This window comes from Helianthus annuus, chromosome 1 (assembly GCF_002127325.2).
Source record: "Helianthus annuus cultivar XRQ/B chromosome 1, HanXRQr2.0-SUNRISE, whole genome shotgun sequence".
NCBI lineage: Eukaryota > Viridiplantae > Streptophyta > Magnoliopsida > Asterales > Asteraceae > Helianthus > Helianthus annuus.
In genome coordinates this window covers 148,855,831-148,873,670 of record NC_035433.2, presented here as the reverse complement: position 1 = coordinate 148,873,670, position 17,840 = coordinate 148,855,831, and the positions used below count along the sequence as shown (strand labels likewise).

The 17,840-nt window shown below is 39.8% G+C and overlaps 1 protein-coding gene across 3 annotated transcripts; it reads right to left on the bottom strand.

Annotated features, from left to right (window-relative positions):
* Positions 1-138: 138 nt before the first annotated feature.
* Positions 139-3,643, bottom strand: LOC110884647. 3 transcript variants are annotated; one of them, XM_035976384.1, is made up of 4 exons: positions 3,092-3,179; positions 1,387-3,024; positions 1,105-1,296; positions 139-963 (listed from the first exon to the last, which is right to left on the bottom strand). In XM_035976384.1, exons 2-4 carry the CDS (start codon positions 2,997-2,999, stop codon positions 420-422), a joined length of 2,349 nt encoding a protein of 782 aa, XP_035832277.1. In that variant the 5' UTR covers positions 3,000-3,024; positions 3,092-3,179; the 3' UTR covers positions 139-419. The 3 variants fall into 3 exon arrangements, with proteins under 3 accessions (XP_035832277.1, XP_021988068.1, XP_021988073.1); XM_022132376.2 differs by having other exon boundaries at positions 1,387-3,643; XM_022132381.2 differs by having other exon boundaries at positions 139-951; positions 1,387-3,641.
* Positions 3,644-17,840: the final 14,197 nt, after the last annotated feature.

Here is a 17,840-nt window from a genome sequence, read left to right as displayed (position 1 = left end):
ATCCCACACGTTTCAGGTTTTTTCAGACAGGTTTGGGTTCAATTTTCATCTCTAATTACTAAAATAATATTTTAACAACAATCATCAATAAATCTGCAAATTACATACAAAACATTTACTATGATGTCACTAAAAGTGTGAAGCAGTAAAACCGGACAGTAACGGTTCAAGCTAGCTTTTTGTCCTGTCTTACAAAACATAACCTTTAGTCTGGATTCTGGACATCACATGTGAGTTACCAAACAGAACAGACACTGGTGGTTAAAAATTTGTATTAACCTTATAATTCAATACTTTACAACCAAAAGAAAAAGGTTAATATAAAACATATATGACTAACTTTGAGCACCATCAGCTTGTTCTGTCTCCTCTAATAATGGTCAGGCTTGATTAGTAATCATTTGATTTGCATTATTAGTTCACCTGTCATCTTGAAATAACGCCTTGGAAACTGGTGTAGCCCGTTCACTTTTATTTTGTCCAGTAGGACATGAAGGTTTGTTACCAAATGGAGTCTCACAAACAACACTATAACTGACCCCCATCTGTTTCTTCCTTTTGGGCTCGGGTTTGACTTTCATGGCCGTTGACTGCTTCGGAGCCCAAACACGCTGCAAATCAGGCATTCGCCTTGTGAAATATGCAAACCTTCTAGCCCTCTCTCTTCTCTCCCGAGCCTCATTTAACATTCGGGCATGGTCCTCTTTCGTTTGACCTTCACGACTTGTGTTGACCTTTTCAAGTAGATGACAAGATTCGACTTCTACAGATAATGAATCTTGAATCATCTTACTTGCTGACATGTCATTTCTTTCATGTTTCTCTCTCCAAGATTGAATGCTATCCTCATCGTTAATCATGAGAGCTTGATCTTCATTTTCTTCACCAAATGGCAAGAGGTCCATTTGATCATAGATCTTGTCTATCACGTCTCCGAGATTCTTTGAATACCTGAAACTTATACTTTCATTTACATAACCAGAATTTTAAATGCCAACTGTACCATCTTTATATCTACTTGCATCATACAAATGATCAGACACAATATGAAGTTTTAAATTGGCTAAAGCTGTATACAAAAAACGTGCATGTAGATGCGAGTACCTTGATTTTATGGTTCTCTCAACATAATCATAAAGACTCAAATCACCATGAAAGCCTCCCTCCACAAGGTACTGAATGATCTCCAAAAGAGAGCAAATTTGTTTCACAAGTTTCATCCTCATAGATCCCTTCATACCTCGTACATATTTTGACTGAAGTATCTCCAGCCGTAGCAAAATTTGTAATTCATATCTAAAGTATATTAAGAAAATGATAAGCTTGAATGAAGACATTATTTAAGATATATAACAATATAAAGCAAATAAAACTACTGAAGGATACTCTCGGACTAGGTATTCTGAGGCAGAACTTGAATTATAATCTTTATGTTCCTTCATATCTTGGGGCTCGCACAGCAATAGCTTAATGATTTCAGCAACTTCAATGGTGCAAGATTCATCAAGATTTTTCATGGTTTCGTGCTTTTTATGTAACCAATAAAGGGATGAACTTACAAGTCTCTCTGCCAAGATCTTTAAGTCAACTCCAATAGACTCAACCCCATGTTGAATTTTCTTAGGTAAATCCCTGAAAAATGATTCTGACGTTTCCGAACATGATACTAAAGCATCATCATCCTGCATTCTTGACTTATCAGAACAGATATGCATTTGAAAAGGTTCATCGCTTTCTTGATAGTTTGCATTTGCAGCAAAGTTTTTATTTTTATCTGTTTCTTTCTGTTGATTTAAATCTGGACCCGTTTGGCATGGTCCAGGTGGCGTGTTGTTTAAAGATAATCTGTGTTTTTTCACTTCTTTCATCCAGCATTTTAGAAACTTTAACGTCTTCGACTTTTGCATTCCATAAGAATAGTAAATCTCTGCTAAGTCCACATCCAAAAACTCATACGCTGCCTTACAGAACGAGCTCCATGTGAGCTCCCGATACATATGTTTTTTCATCTTTCTTCTCTTTCCATCACCTACATGACCATATTTTCCCAATGGAAAAACGCTCATTTGAGGATCTATGTCAACTTGAGAAACATTCTTATTGATGAGAAGATTCGTTCCACAAGCATTTTGAACTAAATTATGGTTATTATCTACAAGTGAAAGGACGGCTGAATGAATTGTGAAGGGTTTGAGAATTCCCATGTAAGAATCCCCTTTACCGTTAGATAACGATAGCAAAGCCCAATAACCTTCCTTGTACAAAAAACTAAGAAATATCTGCCAAGTTGGAACAGTATGTTTCGCAAATAACTCAGATTTTTCTCCAGCAAGTAATTCAAAAACCCTGTCAGTAAAACTATTGTCTAAACCATCCTTCCCTTTTTGGCCAGATTCTGCAGATTGAACTAAGATAAAGTTAGAGGAAGATTCTCCAACATGTTCATACTCGGTATGCTTCTGAACGGATGTGATGTGCAATTTCATAATCTCATCATTGAAACTACCAAGAAACGTGTTCAACGAATTGAGACGTTGAGCTTTTAAGCTCCCAACTTCCTGGCGTTTAGTACTGCCATTGAATCTTGGCTTAGGCGATGCCTTCGAACGCAGCAATTCAAGGTCACAGAACTTGCACTCTAAAGGCTTACCACTAACATCCAAAATTTCAAGTTCTAATTGTCCGAGGACCCTCTTATCTAATCTACAAGAATCTATTAACCTAGATGACACCGCAATATTTGGATAGATCAACCCAAAAGAAACAAGAGCAGAACCTAGAACGATGAAATCAGCTGAACAAAATCCCCAACCAAATTTACTAATCTCATTCTGGATAAAATCAGACTCACTAATTTCCGGTTCCTCTACATGGCTACAAACATCAACCCAACAAAACTGAATATCCTTACCATTAAACGCATCACTAACAGCACGAAAGCAATCACGAAATCTCCTTCGACAACCATCTAAACAATTATTACTTACATCAACACACATAAACTCCGCTAATGATTTCGACGATCTACAAACCGGAGACAACAATATAATTAAATTCGATCGAATATCCACAGGATCACAATAAGACTTACCAGACACATTCTCAAAATCAGACTCCCAGTCATGACCGCGAAGGAGCTGAAGCAGAGAGGCGGCTGTATGCGAGCAATTCGAAGGGGAATACGGCAATTTTGAAACAGATATAGAACTGAGAGTGTTGGAAAGAGAATCTAGGGTTTGTGAAGGGGAATTGAAGGAGAGAGAAGCGGAAGAATGATGGGGAAGTATACGGTGGAGTGTAGATGCAGAGAGGAGAGTGGAGAGAGAAGAGAAGAAGAACTTGAAGGAGAAAAGTGAAGAAGAAAGCGAAGGGAAGGATAGAAGGATCTTCGAGGTAGCGAGAAGGGAGGTGAGGAAATTAGGGTTAGGGTTTTGAAGTAATGGATTGAGGTCTATGAGAAGAACAATGCGGTGTGTCTTGGAGAAATCGATAGCGTCCGCCATTGAAGTAGAAGGTTTTCTCATGGAGATTTATTTATTTGGGGTTTTGAAGAAGAAGAGGAGGATGTTTGTTGCAGATCCAGGCAGGATGCTAACTTGCGCCAAACCAAAGTGGATATGTTGCCAGTGGCGGGAGAATCACATGAGTTTGAATATCCAACGTGTTTTCTTTACTATTTTTCTTTTTACATTAAAATAGTTTAAATTTTTTTTTAGTAGACTGCAATTTTACCCCCTAGGGTTTAGGCCAATTGACACTCTTACCCTCTAACGAAATAATTGCAATATTACCCCCCAACGTTTGGTGTTGTGTCGCAATATTACCCCCCGAAGTCAATTTTGCTTAACAGTCAACATAACAATAGTAGAGTCAAAGGGTAAATAGGTAATTTTGCCAAACCATTATTATTATTATTATTATTATTATTATTATTATTATTATTATTATTATTATTTTATTTTGTGTCCGCTTTGGTGAGTTGAAAACCTTAACAATTAACAACCACCCAAAAAGGTTTATGCTTTCTTCTTCTTCCATGGCTTTCAAACTATTCACTCCCATTACACACCTCCAAATCCCCATTTTCCACACCCAATTCCTTCAACCCACCCCTGTTTTTCCTTCATCTTCCACCGCCACACACACAGATCTCATTTACATCTCTCAACAGTCAACACCATCAACCGACCATCACCACCATTAACCCACCTGCCACCGCCACCACCATCAACCCCTCTGTCACCACGGCGGCGATGGCGGCGACCAGACGGTTTCGTCTCCGTCTTGAACCCCTCTGTCACCACGGCGGCCATCAACACAACCTCCGTCTTGAACCCCTCGTGGACATCTGTAAATTTAGGCAAACCTTTGAACTTAGAGCTCGAATCATTAGACACAGCAAGATCGTGCTGATAAATATACAGCATTGAGATCTTATCCTCCATAATCGACTCCCCAATCTTGTCATTATAATCGCTTTGCGATTTAATTTAATTCTAAAACCTTGAGTTGAGTGTTGAATCTGAAGAACAGCAGTCAACATGAACACTCTTGGACTCCTTATCAAGCTTTTTAACATTCATTTTCTCTTTAGTCCTCTCTCTAGCTCTTGCTCTTGCCTGTGCCCTTGACTGATTCACACTAAATCCAGATTTAACTTTTCTTGTTATCTTCTTTCTTTTTTCCTCACCACACTTCTTGTTCACCCCTTTATCTTGTTCATTCGATCCAGCATCTGATCCAGTCTGCAGAGGGTTGGGTGTGATTTGAGTTAAATGGACAACGGCGAGAGAGAGAGAAGTGGTTGAGAGTGTTGGAGGGTGGTGGCTGGAGGTGGTTGAGGGTGGTGGCTGGAGGTGGCAGTGGTGGTTGTGGTGGTGAATGGCGGTGGCAGTGGTGGCAGGGGGTAATATTAGGTGGTGTTTGTTTTTCCTGAAAAGATCTTCAGAACCACTTATGTCTGCGCCGCGCAGACCGCACGCAGACCTTTATGTCTGAAGAGTGTTTGTTTTCTGGAAGACCTTTCATTAAAAAAGGTCTGCGAGACCACTTCTTGGTGCAGACATGGACCAATGTCTTCATGGGTCTGCAGGACCTCCTATTCTTCACAAAACCCTAACACCTCTTCACCCCTTCTCCTTCACCCCTTCTCCTCCACTCACCGTCCGCCACCACCTCCACCTCCGCCGCCCCACACCCACCTCCAGCCGACACCCACTCTCCTCCACCGCCTCTTCTCCTGGTCAACCAAATCGTTTTCACGATCCGCCAATCGTTTTCACGACGTCTGGACATCCAGATCTGACAAAACTCTACGGCGATGGCGGACCATTAGGTTTTCGATTTCATCTTCGTAACTGTTTACATCTTAAGAAAAAGATAAGATTTTTAATGTGGTTTGAATTTAATTGCTTGTGGGGGAGCGAAGATTCAAGGAGTAGTTGGGGAAAAGGAAAGATAAATATGAGATTTTTATGTATGAATTTGTGTTTCGGAGAGTGAAAAGATGAACAATGATTGAATATTATAGAGAAAATGTAGATTGTGAGGAGAAAGGGGAGAAAAGAAAGGGAAAAGATGAATAATGATGGAATCTGCTAGGTTTTGAATGAAACTTTAGGTGTGTGTGAAATTGTGTGATTGCTGTGTGAGAGAGGTTAGATCAGCATGGAAAAAGAAGAAAACCTAAAATTTGGTGATTGATCTGGTAATCAGCAGGAGTTTAGAGAGAGAGAGAGAGAGAAAGTAAAGAGAGAAAGAAGAGTAGTGGTGGATTTTTGTGTGTTGTGAAGTGGTTTTTTTTAGAACTAAAAAAACAAACCCTATTCTACTTGCAGACTGCAGACCTTTGGTCCACCTCTTCTCCTGCAGATGCCTGCAGATGTGGTCTGCAGACTGCAAACCTTTTGAGTCTGAAAAAACAAACACCACCTTACAGAGTAGAACAAAACATAGGGGGTAATATGAAAGGGTAATATAGTCATTTTATATACCAATTAACAGAACTGTTAAGTTTTTTAACGGCAGGGGGTAAACTTGTGACATAACACCAAACGTTGGGGGGTAAAATTGCAATTATTTCGTTAGGGGGGGGGGGGTAAAAGTGCCAATTGGCATAAACCCCATGGGGTAAAATTACAGTTTACTCAAGATTTTTTTATGTATTTCTTTGTGAAAGTGTTCCAACTCCTCTTTTTTTACTTTAAATTAGACTAAAAATCATTACATTTTCTCTCTTTCACTTACAACCACTTTCAAAATATATTTTTTAATTATAAAAGGTGAACAATGTCCTCCAAAATTTATAAATGAACAATAACATCACATCGGCCTACATTTAGGGGTTGGATGTGATGGTAAGAGTTGGCTACGAAGTATACTTTTCCTACAAAGTGTAAGAAGTAATATCTTTGTAACATATGTCATTTAGTTATTTTATTCAAAGGGGCATAATGGTTATTGAATTATTATTATAGGGTAAATTACTTTTTGAGTCCCTATGTTTTATGGGTTTTAACCACTTGAGTCCAAAAGCAAAAAGTTTAACGACCTGAGTCCCTATAAGCATTTTCTTTAACCATTTGAGTCCAAATTTCTAACACCATCTACCAAGTCTGTTAACTATGAGGGCAATTTAGTCATTTATACACAAAGTACAAGTATTATATGCACAAGAGTATAGGGAACAAGTATTTAATGCATAAAGATTTTAATATTATATATTAAAACAATTTCACCATCATTTTCAACTACAAGCAGAAGCTGCGGAACCAGATCCATTGTGACATCAATCCTACATAAATCATACACTCCATGTCCAACCTCAATTCCATATCCTTCGTGACATCATCCATTAACCTGAACCATTTTTGCACTTGTTTGACCACATCCTTCCAATTCCACCATTGTCGCACATGATTTCAAAACACAAGAGAGGCAGAGTAATGTAACCCCCAACTAATCCATCAACGTTTTACCTTATATCATGATCTACAGTAGGTAACTTAAGCCCTAATTTGCCAATCATACACATCAACTGAAAATGCTGTATACGAATTCCATTCCATCATCAAATAAAACAGAATCGAGCAATCAAATCACCAAACTCAAACATAATAATAAGTAAAACTATTCTTATTGTTTAAAAGAACCATGAACAAGACCTTGAGAATCTGAGGTAATCTGAATGTGTTTTACGAGAAACATATGATTAGCAGAGTCGATTGCTGGTGTGAAGCTTTGTGGTTTGATCAAGTAATCTTCGGTGGCGGCGGGGGGTGTTAGCAGAGTGAAGTAGAGTCCAATTGCTCTTCTTTTTCTTCTTATCGGAACGGTGGAGCTCAACGTCGGACATGGTGGATGTTTGTGGCAGAAGGAGTTGCCGAAATGGTGGATGTTTGTGGCGGAAAGAGTTGCCGGAATGGTGGTGGCTATGGTTTTAGGAAAAGGAGAAATGGGTTTTTAGGGTTTTTAGATTTTATAGGGTGGGTGATCTTAAAGTTTTATTTTAAATATAAGGGTATTTTGGTCATTTAACAATATTTAACCAAAAATTTTAACAATGTTAGAAATTTGGACTCAAATGGTTAAGGAAAATGCTTATAGGGACTCAGGTCGTTAAACTTTTTGCTTTTGTGCTCAAGTGGTTAAAACACATAAAACACAGGGACTCAAAAAGTAATTTACCCATTATTTTACTTATGGAAGATTTAATATCCTAAACAAATTAACAGTTTTTTTTAAGGAAACTGTATATCTTCTTTGATTTCAAAATCGACAGTAATCTTTTATATCACGATTATTACTAATTCATATTCACATTTGTCACACCCCCCAAAATCCACCATGCGGAGTATCACCGCTTGGAGGCGTGACTTGACCAGGATCGAGCCACCAATCATATTGAACAACGTTTTTAAGTAAATAAAATCAACCACAATACAATTGGTGACCAAAAGAAAGTAACCGACTTTAAGTTAGCAGCGGAAGCTTAAAACGTAAGTCCAAAAACATAAGTTCCATAGTTCATAAGTTTAAAGTTCAAAACGTAAGTTTAATAGGTTCATAAAGATTAAATATTAAGTACGAGGCATAACAGTCCATATCCCACCACGACCTCCTCCTCGTGCAAGCTCCATAAGCATCTAGCGACCTGTAAGGCATGTAACAACGAGTCAACAACAAAGTTGAGTGAGTCCACGATTGGTTGTAATGTTTTAAGTTGTTTCCGAAAACATAGTTTTTATTTAGTTGGCTTACTTGCCGTGGGGGTTACCCCATAGTTGAAAATATGCTTAACCAATTTCTCTTTCCCAAACCATATTTAGTGGGGGCTTCCCCATGTGAACCACTAGACCGTTATGATATCGAATACTAACGAAAATAAGTTATGCCCTACGTCAGTGTCTATCATCACTGACAGTTTGCCATAGTCCATTAGTATACGCCCGTCCGAACGACACGGTGTGAGGTTTGTTAAACCTAATAGCGCTATTAACTAATGACCCGCTCGCCATCGGCCTCGGCGATTAAGTCAATATAAAATGAGGGACTTAATGATAGAGTTTTGTCTAGTAAGTTTTAAGGTTGTTGTCCTACCCAAGGAGGACGAACGTACGTATTCTACCCAAGGAGAATACGCAGGATTAATATTGGCATCCTACCCAAGGAGGATGGCCGTACATATCCTACCCAAGGAGGATATGCAGATTCCGTTTTTAATTCTTTAACCCATTCCCAATCCACCGGGAATCCCATGCCTTAGAAAGTGTATGAACTCACCTCGGTTTGCTCGGTTAGATTAATTACTCAAATAAATCAGGAAATCAAGCACGTCCTAATAAGGTACAAATAACAATCAGTTTCTCATGCATAACACGTATCCTACGTACGGTTTATCTACTCATTACTTCTATCACGTACCACACAATTCTAATGTCAAGGTACTTTGTTAAGTTAGATTATTTTACCCTAAAATAATATAACTATCTCACAAAATAAACAAGTATCCCCACAAGTGTTCTAGTATAAGATATATATATATATATATATATATATATATATATATATATATATATATTCTAAATATATATTTACCCATTTTTATTTACAAAAACCAACCTCCGACACTTTGTATTTTGTTACCAAAAATTATGGCGAAGTTTATATCCGAAACACAAGTTATAAAATATACTTGTAACGCTTGTTTAGAAAAATATTTTCTAAGTGTTGAAATTTTAGAAAATTTCGCCAGAGTTTCCTTTGTAAATGGAGGTGTCCATGCTTATTAGCATATCATTTTCTTTTCGGAAATCATTAAATCAATCAACAACAAGTTACCAAACAACATTACACTAGTCAAGTGCAAAAACAATGCACTTTACATAATAACATGAACTTGGTTTTTAGTAAAAACGCGTAGCAACTTAGTGGGGTGTTTAGTGGGTTTAGTTACCCTCCAAAGTATGTTTACTTTTGTTAAAATCTCATCCTCGGGGTTTTTAGATGTTTACAACTTGTAAACTCATTTTGAAAAAATATGTATTTATTGGATCTTCTTGTTCTAAAAATATTTCTACGCTTATTTTGTTACTAAAATAGTGTAGGTTTTACAAAAGTCATAATCTTTCAAAAATTATCTTCTACTCTTGGTTTATTTAGGAAAAACAATTTGTAAGCCTCGGATCCATACGATCACCAACTTACTTTGTTTACTAATTTTTCAAGAAAACATATTGTTACCAAGTTCATGCTCAAACATGGAGGTGATTCTTTTATGGAAATCACTAATCACCTCCTAACTTGTTAACTTAAGCTTTTAATCTTACTTTAACAAGTTTTAACCATGATGTTTAACATCATATCTCTAGTAATCATCAAACAAGCAACAAGAAATCATCAATAATACAAGACAACATCATTCATATCATCACATCTTCATTTTAACAATATTTCATCATTAAGTTAGCTTTTAGTTCAAGACTTTTGCATATGATCTTCTAGTGTTCTTAAGTTTTCATCATAACCTAACTATTAACCATCAAAAATATGAAGCAAATGAAGATCAAAGGAGCTTACCACTAGCTTTTAAGCTAGGGAAGAAACACTAGAGAAAACGGGTGGATAAAAGAAATCTAGAGAGGTCCCTGAACTTCCGAACACACCGAGCTTCGTTGTATGCACTTTAACACCTATGTATGCTTGTGGAATGAATGGACATGAGTTGAAGGTGGTGGTATGGTGATGGTGGTTGGCGGCCGAAACAAAGGAAGAGAGGAGAGAGTGAGAGTGTTGTTTGAGTTAGAGAATGATGAATGGTGATGGATTTGTGGTTTAAATAGATATCTTCCAACATCTCATTATCTAATGGTCAATATGTCCCTTAATGATCCAACGTAATCACATAAACAATTCAAGGAAATCAAGGGGTTGGGTCCACCCCTTGTAACCGTAAGATGGGGGGGGGGTGCTTGGTTGAGTTTCAACTAGATTGTTAGTGGTTTGATTGGAAATCAAAGGTTTAGTTAGTGTCTTGTGGTGTGTTAAGTAATATATAGTGTGTTAGGGTGTTCGGGGACCCTAACTAGTTCAGAAAAATAAAAACAATGCTTCTAGCATTATTTTGGTGTTTCGGGTAATGTCCGGTTGTTCGTTTGATACCGTTCCATTAAAGTGCTAAGTTGTGTCATATAGTGTCCTATATATATCTTTTTGTAACATTTTTAATTCTCAACACTCAGGAAAGCATACCGGACTATTTAGTAATTTTTCTGCACACGACTAGTATGTTAACATGCACATGTAAGTATGACACAGAAATCAGAAAGCAGTTAAGTAATTCAGCACAGTCACCAAGTACTTTAATTAACATTAATGAATCGTACGGAATACATGTAATTTTGAGGGTTGTCACATTCTCCCCCTGTTAAGAAAATTTCGTCCCGAAATTTAGCACGTGGTTACTGAGGAAGCTAGTTGAGTTGCGTTGGTTTTCCTAGGGTGTCATATCACCCCCTGTTGGTTTGGAATTTCGTCCCAAAATTCTGCAGTAGCTTTAATCTCAGTAGTGGTTGCACTTTTCTTAAACAACTACGGGTACTTGAGTTTCATTTTGGTCTTCTCGTTCCCAGGTATACTCTGGGCCACGACGGGAATTCCAACGGACTTGAACAAGAGGTATTCTGGTACGCTTGAGAATCTTAACATCTCGACCAGTAATCTCTACTGGTTCCTCGACGAATCACAACTGGTCGTCAATAGTGAGTTTCTTTAAGGGAACTATGAGGGTCTCATCTGACAGACACTTTTTCAGATTCGACACGTGGAATACGTTGTGAACTCCGCTGACTTCTACCGGTAGATTCAATTTTGTAAGCACCTTTGCCAATTTTCTCAATGATTTCGAACGGTCCGACATAACGCGGATTGAGTTTGCCTCGCATGCCAAAACGAACTACACCTTTCCAAGGAAATTCGAGTTGCTTTCTTCGCTTATCAGCATAGTTTTTGTGACGGTCACGAGCTGTCGCCATTCGTTGCCGTATCTAAGTAATCTTCTCGGTTGTATCTACTACGAGTTCTGGGCCTCTGATTTGACTGTCGCCAACCTCTGCCCAACAAAGAGGTGATCGGCACTTCCGTCCGTATAATGCCTCGAACGGAGGGGCCTGGATACTAGTGTGGTAACTATTGTTATACGAAAACTCCACTAATGGGAGGTGTTTTTCCCAGCCATTGCCAAAGTCGATTACACATGCTCGAAGCATGTCTTCGAGGGTTTGGATGGTGCGTTCAGATTGCCCATCCGTTTGCGGATGATATGCCGTGCTCCTGTCTAATCGAGAACCAAAGGACTTGTGCATAGCTCGCCACAGTTCAGATGTAAAATGTGAGTCACGACCAGAAATGATGGAGGTTGGCACTCCGTGCCTTGATACTACTTCCTTTAGGTAGACGTCTGCTAGAGTAGAAAACTTATCCGTTTCCTTGATAGCCAGGAAATGTGCAGACTTAGTCAGTCGATCCACGATCACCCAAATGGTATCATTTCCGCGTTGAGACCTAGGCAGGCCAGTGACGAAATCCATGGAAATTTGCTCCCATTTCCATTTCGGGATCTCTGGTTGTTGGAGTGGGCCTGATGGTTTCTGGTATTCGGCCTTGACCCTAGCACAAGTCAAGCATTTACTGACGTAGGTTGCAATGTTGGCTTTCATGCCAGGCCACCAGTATGTAGTCTTTAAGTCGTGGTACATCTTATCCGCACCTGGATGTACTAAATAGCGAGACTTGTGCGCTTCATCCATCACAAGCTCGCGTAAGTTTCTGTAAAGTGGCACCCAGATGCGCCTTGTTACATAGTAGGCGCCGTCTTCCTTTTGTTCTAGCCGCTGCCTCGATCCTCGTAAGGACTCAGCCCTGATGTTCTCTGCTTTCAATGCTTCAACCTGAGCATCACGAATTTGAGCGGGGAGGCTAGAGTGAATGGTAAGCTGTAACGCACGTACACGCTTAGGTATAGCATCCTTTCGACTGAGGGTGTCGGCCACAACATTGGCCTTGCCCGGATGGTATTTGATAGCGCATTCATAATCATTCAAGAGCTCGACCCATCGGTGTTGTCGCATGTTTAATCCCTTTTGCTTGAAGATATGCTCGAGACTCCTGTGATCGGTGTAAATGGTGCACTTGGTACTGTATAGGTAATGTCTCCATATCTTTAGTGCGAAAACAACTGCTCCTGATTCCAGGTCGTGCGTAGTGTAGTTCCTTTCGTGAACTTTAAGTTGGCGCGATGCATAGGCAATGACCTTGTCACGTTGCATCAACACGCAACCAGGTCCTTGAATGGAAGCGTCGCAGTAAACCACAAAATCATCTGTGCCTTCAGGCAATGAGAGGATAGGCGCGCTACAAAGTCTATCTTTTAATTGCTGAAATGCGGACTCCTGTGCATCACCCCAACGATAGGTGACACCCTTCTGAGTCGGTGAGGTGAGAGGTTGCGCAATCTTTGTGAAATCCTTGATAAATCTTCTGTAATATCCTGCCAAACCCAAGAATTGGTGGATTTCTGTTGGTGTGCGGGGTGCAGGCCAGTTCTTGATTGAGTCAACCTTGGATGGGTCCACATGAATTCCATCCTTGTTTACCACATGGCCTAGAAAGTGGACTTCGCGAAGCCAGAAGTCATATTTCAAAAACTTGGCGTACAACTGCTCTTTTCGAAGAAGTTCCAGAATAAGCCTCAGATGTTGCTCGTGTTCCTTCTGACTCTTAGAATGGATCAGGATGTCGTCGATGAACACTATGACGAACTTATCCAGGTAAGGCTTGCACACTCGGTTCATGAGATCCATGAAGACCGCAGGTGCATTCGTTAATCCGAAAGGCATAACCAGAAACTCGTAATGGCCGTAACAAGTTCGGAATGCTGTTTTGGAGACGTCCTCATCTCGGACTCTCAGCTGATGGTATCCTGATCTTAGATCAATCTTGGAATAGAAACTCGACCCTTGCAACTGGTCGAATAAGTCATCAATGCGTGGAAGGGGATAACGATTATTCACGGTCACCTTGATGAGTTCGCGGTAGCCAATACACATTCTGAAGGTACCGTCTTTCTTTTTCACGAATAACTCTGGAGCTCCCCAAGGCGAAGAGCTAGGGCGAATAAAACCCTTGTACAAGAGTTCTTATAGTCGCGTAGAAGTTCTTCAAGCTCTGATGGAGCTAGATGATAAGGTGCTCGAGCTATGGGCACTGCTCCAGGAGCTAGCTCGATTTGAAATTCAACTTGACGATGAGGCGGAAGTGTTGATACATATTTGTGGACACGACTCACGGAACGAGAACTCGAAGACCAAAGACCATCGAAGTTCGAGACGAGTCTACACCTATAGAGAATAAAGACAAAGCTACAGCCAAGGGGGAGTTTGTTGATGCACTTATGTCTGTACTTTGTCTGTATTCGGTCTATATGTAAACGATGTCCTAGTCAGTCCTGTAAGTTGACCAAGTCAACCGTCCTCCTGGTTTGACCTGGCGCAACAGTTAGAAATATATTATGTGAAGTGTCTGAGTCGAAGGATGAGCAATCGAAGGATTATGTCTATCCTTCGATTGGCTCGAAAGATAAACCACGAAGGATACTGATGGACTTCGAAGGATATGCTATCCTTCGAAGTATATATGGATCCTTCGATGGAAATTGTGGTCGACAGATAGTCCTTCGGACAGTCTGTCTAATCCTTTGACCAGACCTGCTGTGTGTGGGTATAAATACCCATGTAGTGTGTTGTGTTAAGCTAGACAAGACAAGGGACTTGAGAGGCTTGTGAGATAGATGCACACATAGAGAGAGTTTGAGAGCATTCTATCAAAACACACACACACACACTAGAGAGTTTGCAAGTTAGATTTGTAAACATTGTGCTTGTAACCGGAACCTTCATTCGTATTAATACAGTGGTGTTAATCGGTGAATCCTTGTGTGTTTGTGTTTATGCTTGTCTCAACCCGGTTTGCTTGCTAGCTTGGATTCCGCACTCGCTAGTGGGTTCGTATAACAAGGTTTGAGGTTCGTCATCCTCCGAAGAGGGACCTACAGGAAGCCCAGGTAATTCCTCAGGAAATACCTCAGGAAAATCACGTACAATAGGTATGTCTTCTATCTTCCTTTCTTCCGAGGATGTATCAGAAACGAGGGCTAGGATAGCAGTATGGCCCTTTCGCAAACACTTCTGGGCCTTAAGGAAAGAGATGATGCCCGCAACAGCACCACTCTTGTCGCCACGAATTACGAGGGGTTCTTTACCAGAACGAGGGATGCGGACAATCTTCTTGTTGCAACGAATTTCCGCTTGCTGGTGAGATAACGAATCCTTCCTAATAACAACGTTGAAGCTACCAAGTACGATAGGAATAAGATCGATAGAGAAGGTCTGACCAGCTAAGACGAGGTTACAACCCTTAATTGTGTGTGTGCCCTAAAGACTTTCGCCATTAGCTAGTTCTACAACATGTTTGGTGTTTTAAGGGTAATGGGGTACACTTAAGCACCTGACTAACTCTTAGGAACACATATCTAACATCGGTACCCGAATCAACTAAAATAGAAACAAAGAAATTGTCTGGTGGGAACTTACCCGCCACAACGTTGGGGTTGTTTCTTTCTTCCTCTTGTCTATTCAGGAACTCATGTTCACCAGTCCTGCGGTTATCCTTATTGTCTCCGTTATTGTTCCCGTCGCCCTGGTTGCCGCTGTTGTCACGATTCTGTCTCATCTGCAGACAGTTCCTCTTGAAGTGGTTTTCAGCACCACATCGAAAACACCCCTTCTTGCTACCCTGCTGATGCTGCTGCGGGTTCCGGTTTGCAGGATATGGGCTCCTGCAGTCTCTAGCCATATGTCCTATCTTCTTGCACCGCTGGCAACACGATCCCGCACATGCCCCGCTGTGGTGCCGTTGGCACTTGCGGCATCTCGGTTTATTCCCTAGGTATCCCCCCTGATTTTGGTAGTTCAGCCCCTGCTGTACTAGTTTCCTGTGCGGGTCCTGTCATATAGAGTTAGGACCCTCACCTTGGTGATCACTCCAAATATGCTTGTTGCTATTAAGAGTGTTTGCTTTGGAAACGTTACGCTTGGGCAACTTGCCCTCTTCCACCGCCTGATCGGTGAGCTGGTGCGCCAAACAAATGACTTGCTGGATTGTGGAAAGGTTGGCCGCAATTACAGACCTATGGATTTCCGGGACTAAGCCTTTGAGGTATAGCTTGATTCGTCTAGATATGGGTTGTGACAAGTTAGGACATAAGGCAGCTAAGTCGTTGGACCTCTTTGTGTACGCCTCAATCTCTGATCCTTCCATCTTCAACCCATAATACTCTATTTCAAGTTTCAGAATGTCGTCCAGGTGGCAGAATTCTTCCTTAATCAAATCCTTGAAGTCGCTCCAGAGGGTGGCATTCGCGTCTGCCAACCCGAGCATCTGAACTTGCGCGTTCCACCAAGAACACGCTTTCCCTTGCAACATGCCAGTAGCGTACTCTACTCATTTGCTGGCAGGGCTTTCACTCTCTTCGAATGTATATTCGATTTTTCAGATCCAGTGTAGAAGGTTGATTGCTCCTCCAGTGCCATCGAAAGTGGGAGGTAGCGTACTCTACTCGTTTGCTGGCAGGGCTTTCACTCTCTTCTAAATATATATTTACCCATTCTTATTAACAAAAACCAACCTCCGACACTTTGTATTTTGTTACCAAAAATTATGGCGAAGTTTATATCCGAAACACAAGTTATAAAATATACTTGTAACGCTTGTTTAGAAAAATATTTTCTAAGTGTTGAAATTTTAGAAAATTTCGCCAGAGTTTCCTTTGTAAATGGAGGTGTCCATGCTTATTAGCATATCATTTTCTTTTCGGAAATCATTCAATCAATCAACAACAAGTTACCAACAACATTGCACTAGTCAAGTGCAAAAACAATGCACTTTACATAATAACATGAAGTTGGTTTTTAGTAAAAACGCGTAGTAACTTAGTGGGGTGTTTAGTGGGTTTAGTTACCCTCCAAAGTGTGTTTACTTTTGTTAAAATCTCATCCTCAGGGTTTTTAGATGTTTACAACTTGTAAACTCATTTTGCAAAAATGTGTATTTATTGGATCTTCTTGTTCTAAAAATATTTCTACGCTTATTTTGTTACTAAAATAGTGTAGGTTTTACAAAAGTCAAAATCTTTCAAAAATTATCTTCTACTCTTGGTTTATTTAGGAAAAACCATTTGTAAGTCTCGGATCCATACGATCACCAACTTACTTTGTTTACTAATTTTTCAAGAAAACATATTGTTACCAAGTTCATGCTCAAACATGGAGGTGATTCTTTTATGGAAATCACTAATCACCTCCTAACTTGTTAACTTAAGCTTTTAATCTTACTTTAACAAGTTTTAACCATGATGTTTAACATCATATCTCTAGTAATCATCAAACAAGCAACAAGAAATCATCAATAATACAAGACAACATCATTCATATCATCACATCTTCATTTTAACAATATTTCATCATTAAGTTAGCTTTTAGTTCAAGACTTTTGCATATGATCTTCTAGTGTTTTTAAGTTTTCATCATAACCTAACTATTAACCATCAAAAATATGAAGCAAATGAAGATCAAAGGAGCTTACCACTAGCTTTTAAGCTAGGGAAGAAACACTAGAGAAAACGGGTGGATAAAAGAAATCTAGAGAGGTCCTTGAACTTCCGAACACACCGAGCTTCGTTGTATGCACTTTAACACCTATGTATGCTTGTGTAATGAATGGAAAATGAGTTTAAGGTGGTGGTATGGTGATGGTGGTTGGCAGGCGAAACAAAGGAAGAGAGGAGAGAGTGAGAGTGTTGTTTGAGTTAGAGAATGATGAATGGTGATGGACTTGTGGTTTAAATAGAAATCTTCCAACATCTCATTATCTAATGGTCAATATGTCCCTTAATGATCCAACATAATCACATAAACAATTCAAGGAAATCAAGGGGGTGGGTTCCACCCCTTGTAACCGTAAGATGGGGGGGGGGTGCTTGGTTGAGTTTCAACTAGATTGTTAGTGGTTTGGTTGGAAATCAAAGGTTTAGTTAGTGTCTTGTGGTGTGTTAAGTAATATATAGTGTGTTAGGGTGTTCGGGGACCCTAACTAGTTCATAAAAATAAAAACAATGCTTCTAGCATTATTTTGGTGTTTCGGGTAATGTCCGGTTGTTCGGTTTGATACCATTCCGTTAAAGTGCTAAGTTGTGTCATATAGTGTCCTATTGTAACATTTGTGCTTGT

Bases quoted from the DNA above. Each gene is read 5' to 3' on its own strand.
- LOC110884647 (XM_022132376.2), bottom strand. From the start codon at position 3,524: ATGAGAAAACCTTCTACTTCAATGGCGGACGCTATCGATTTCTCCAAG. The intron at 1,297-1,386 runs GTATCCTTCAGT...AATATACTTTAG, and splicing joins TCAGAATACCTAGTCCGAGA to ATATGAATTACAAATTTTGC. The intron at 964-1,104 runs GTACTCGCATCT...TGTAAATGAAAG, and splicing joins GAGAGAACCATAAAATCAAG to TATAAGTTTCAGGTATTCAA.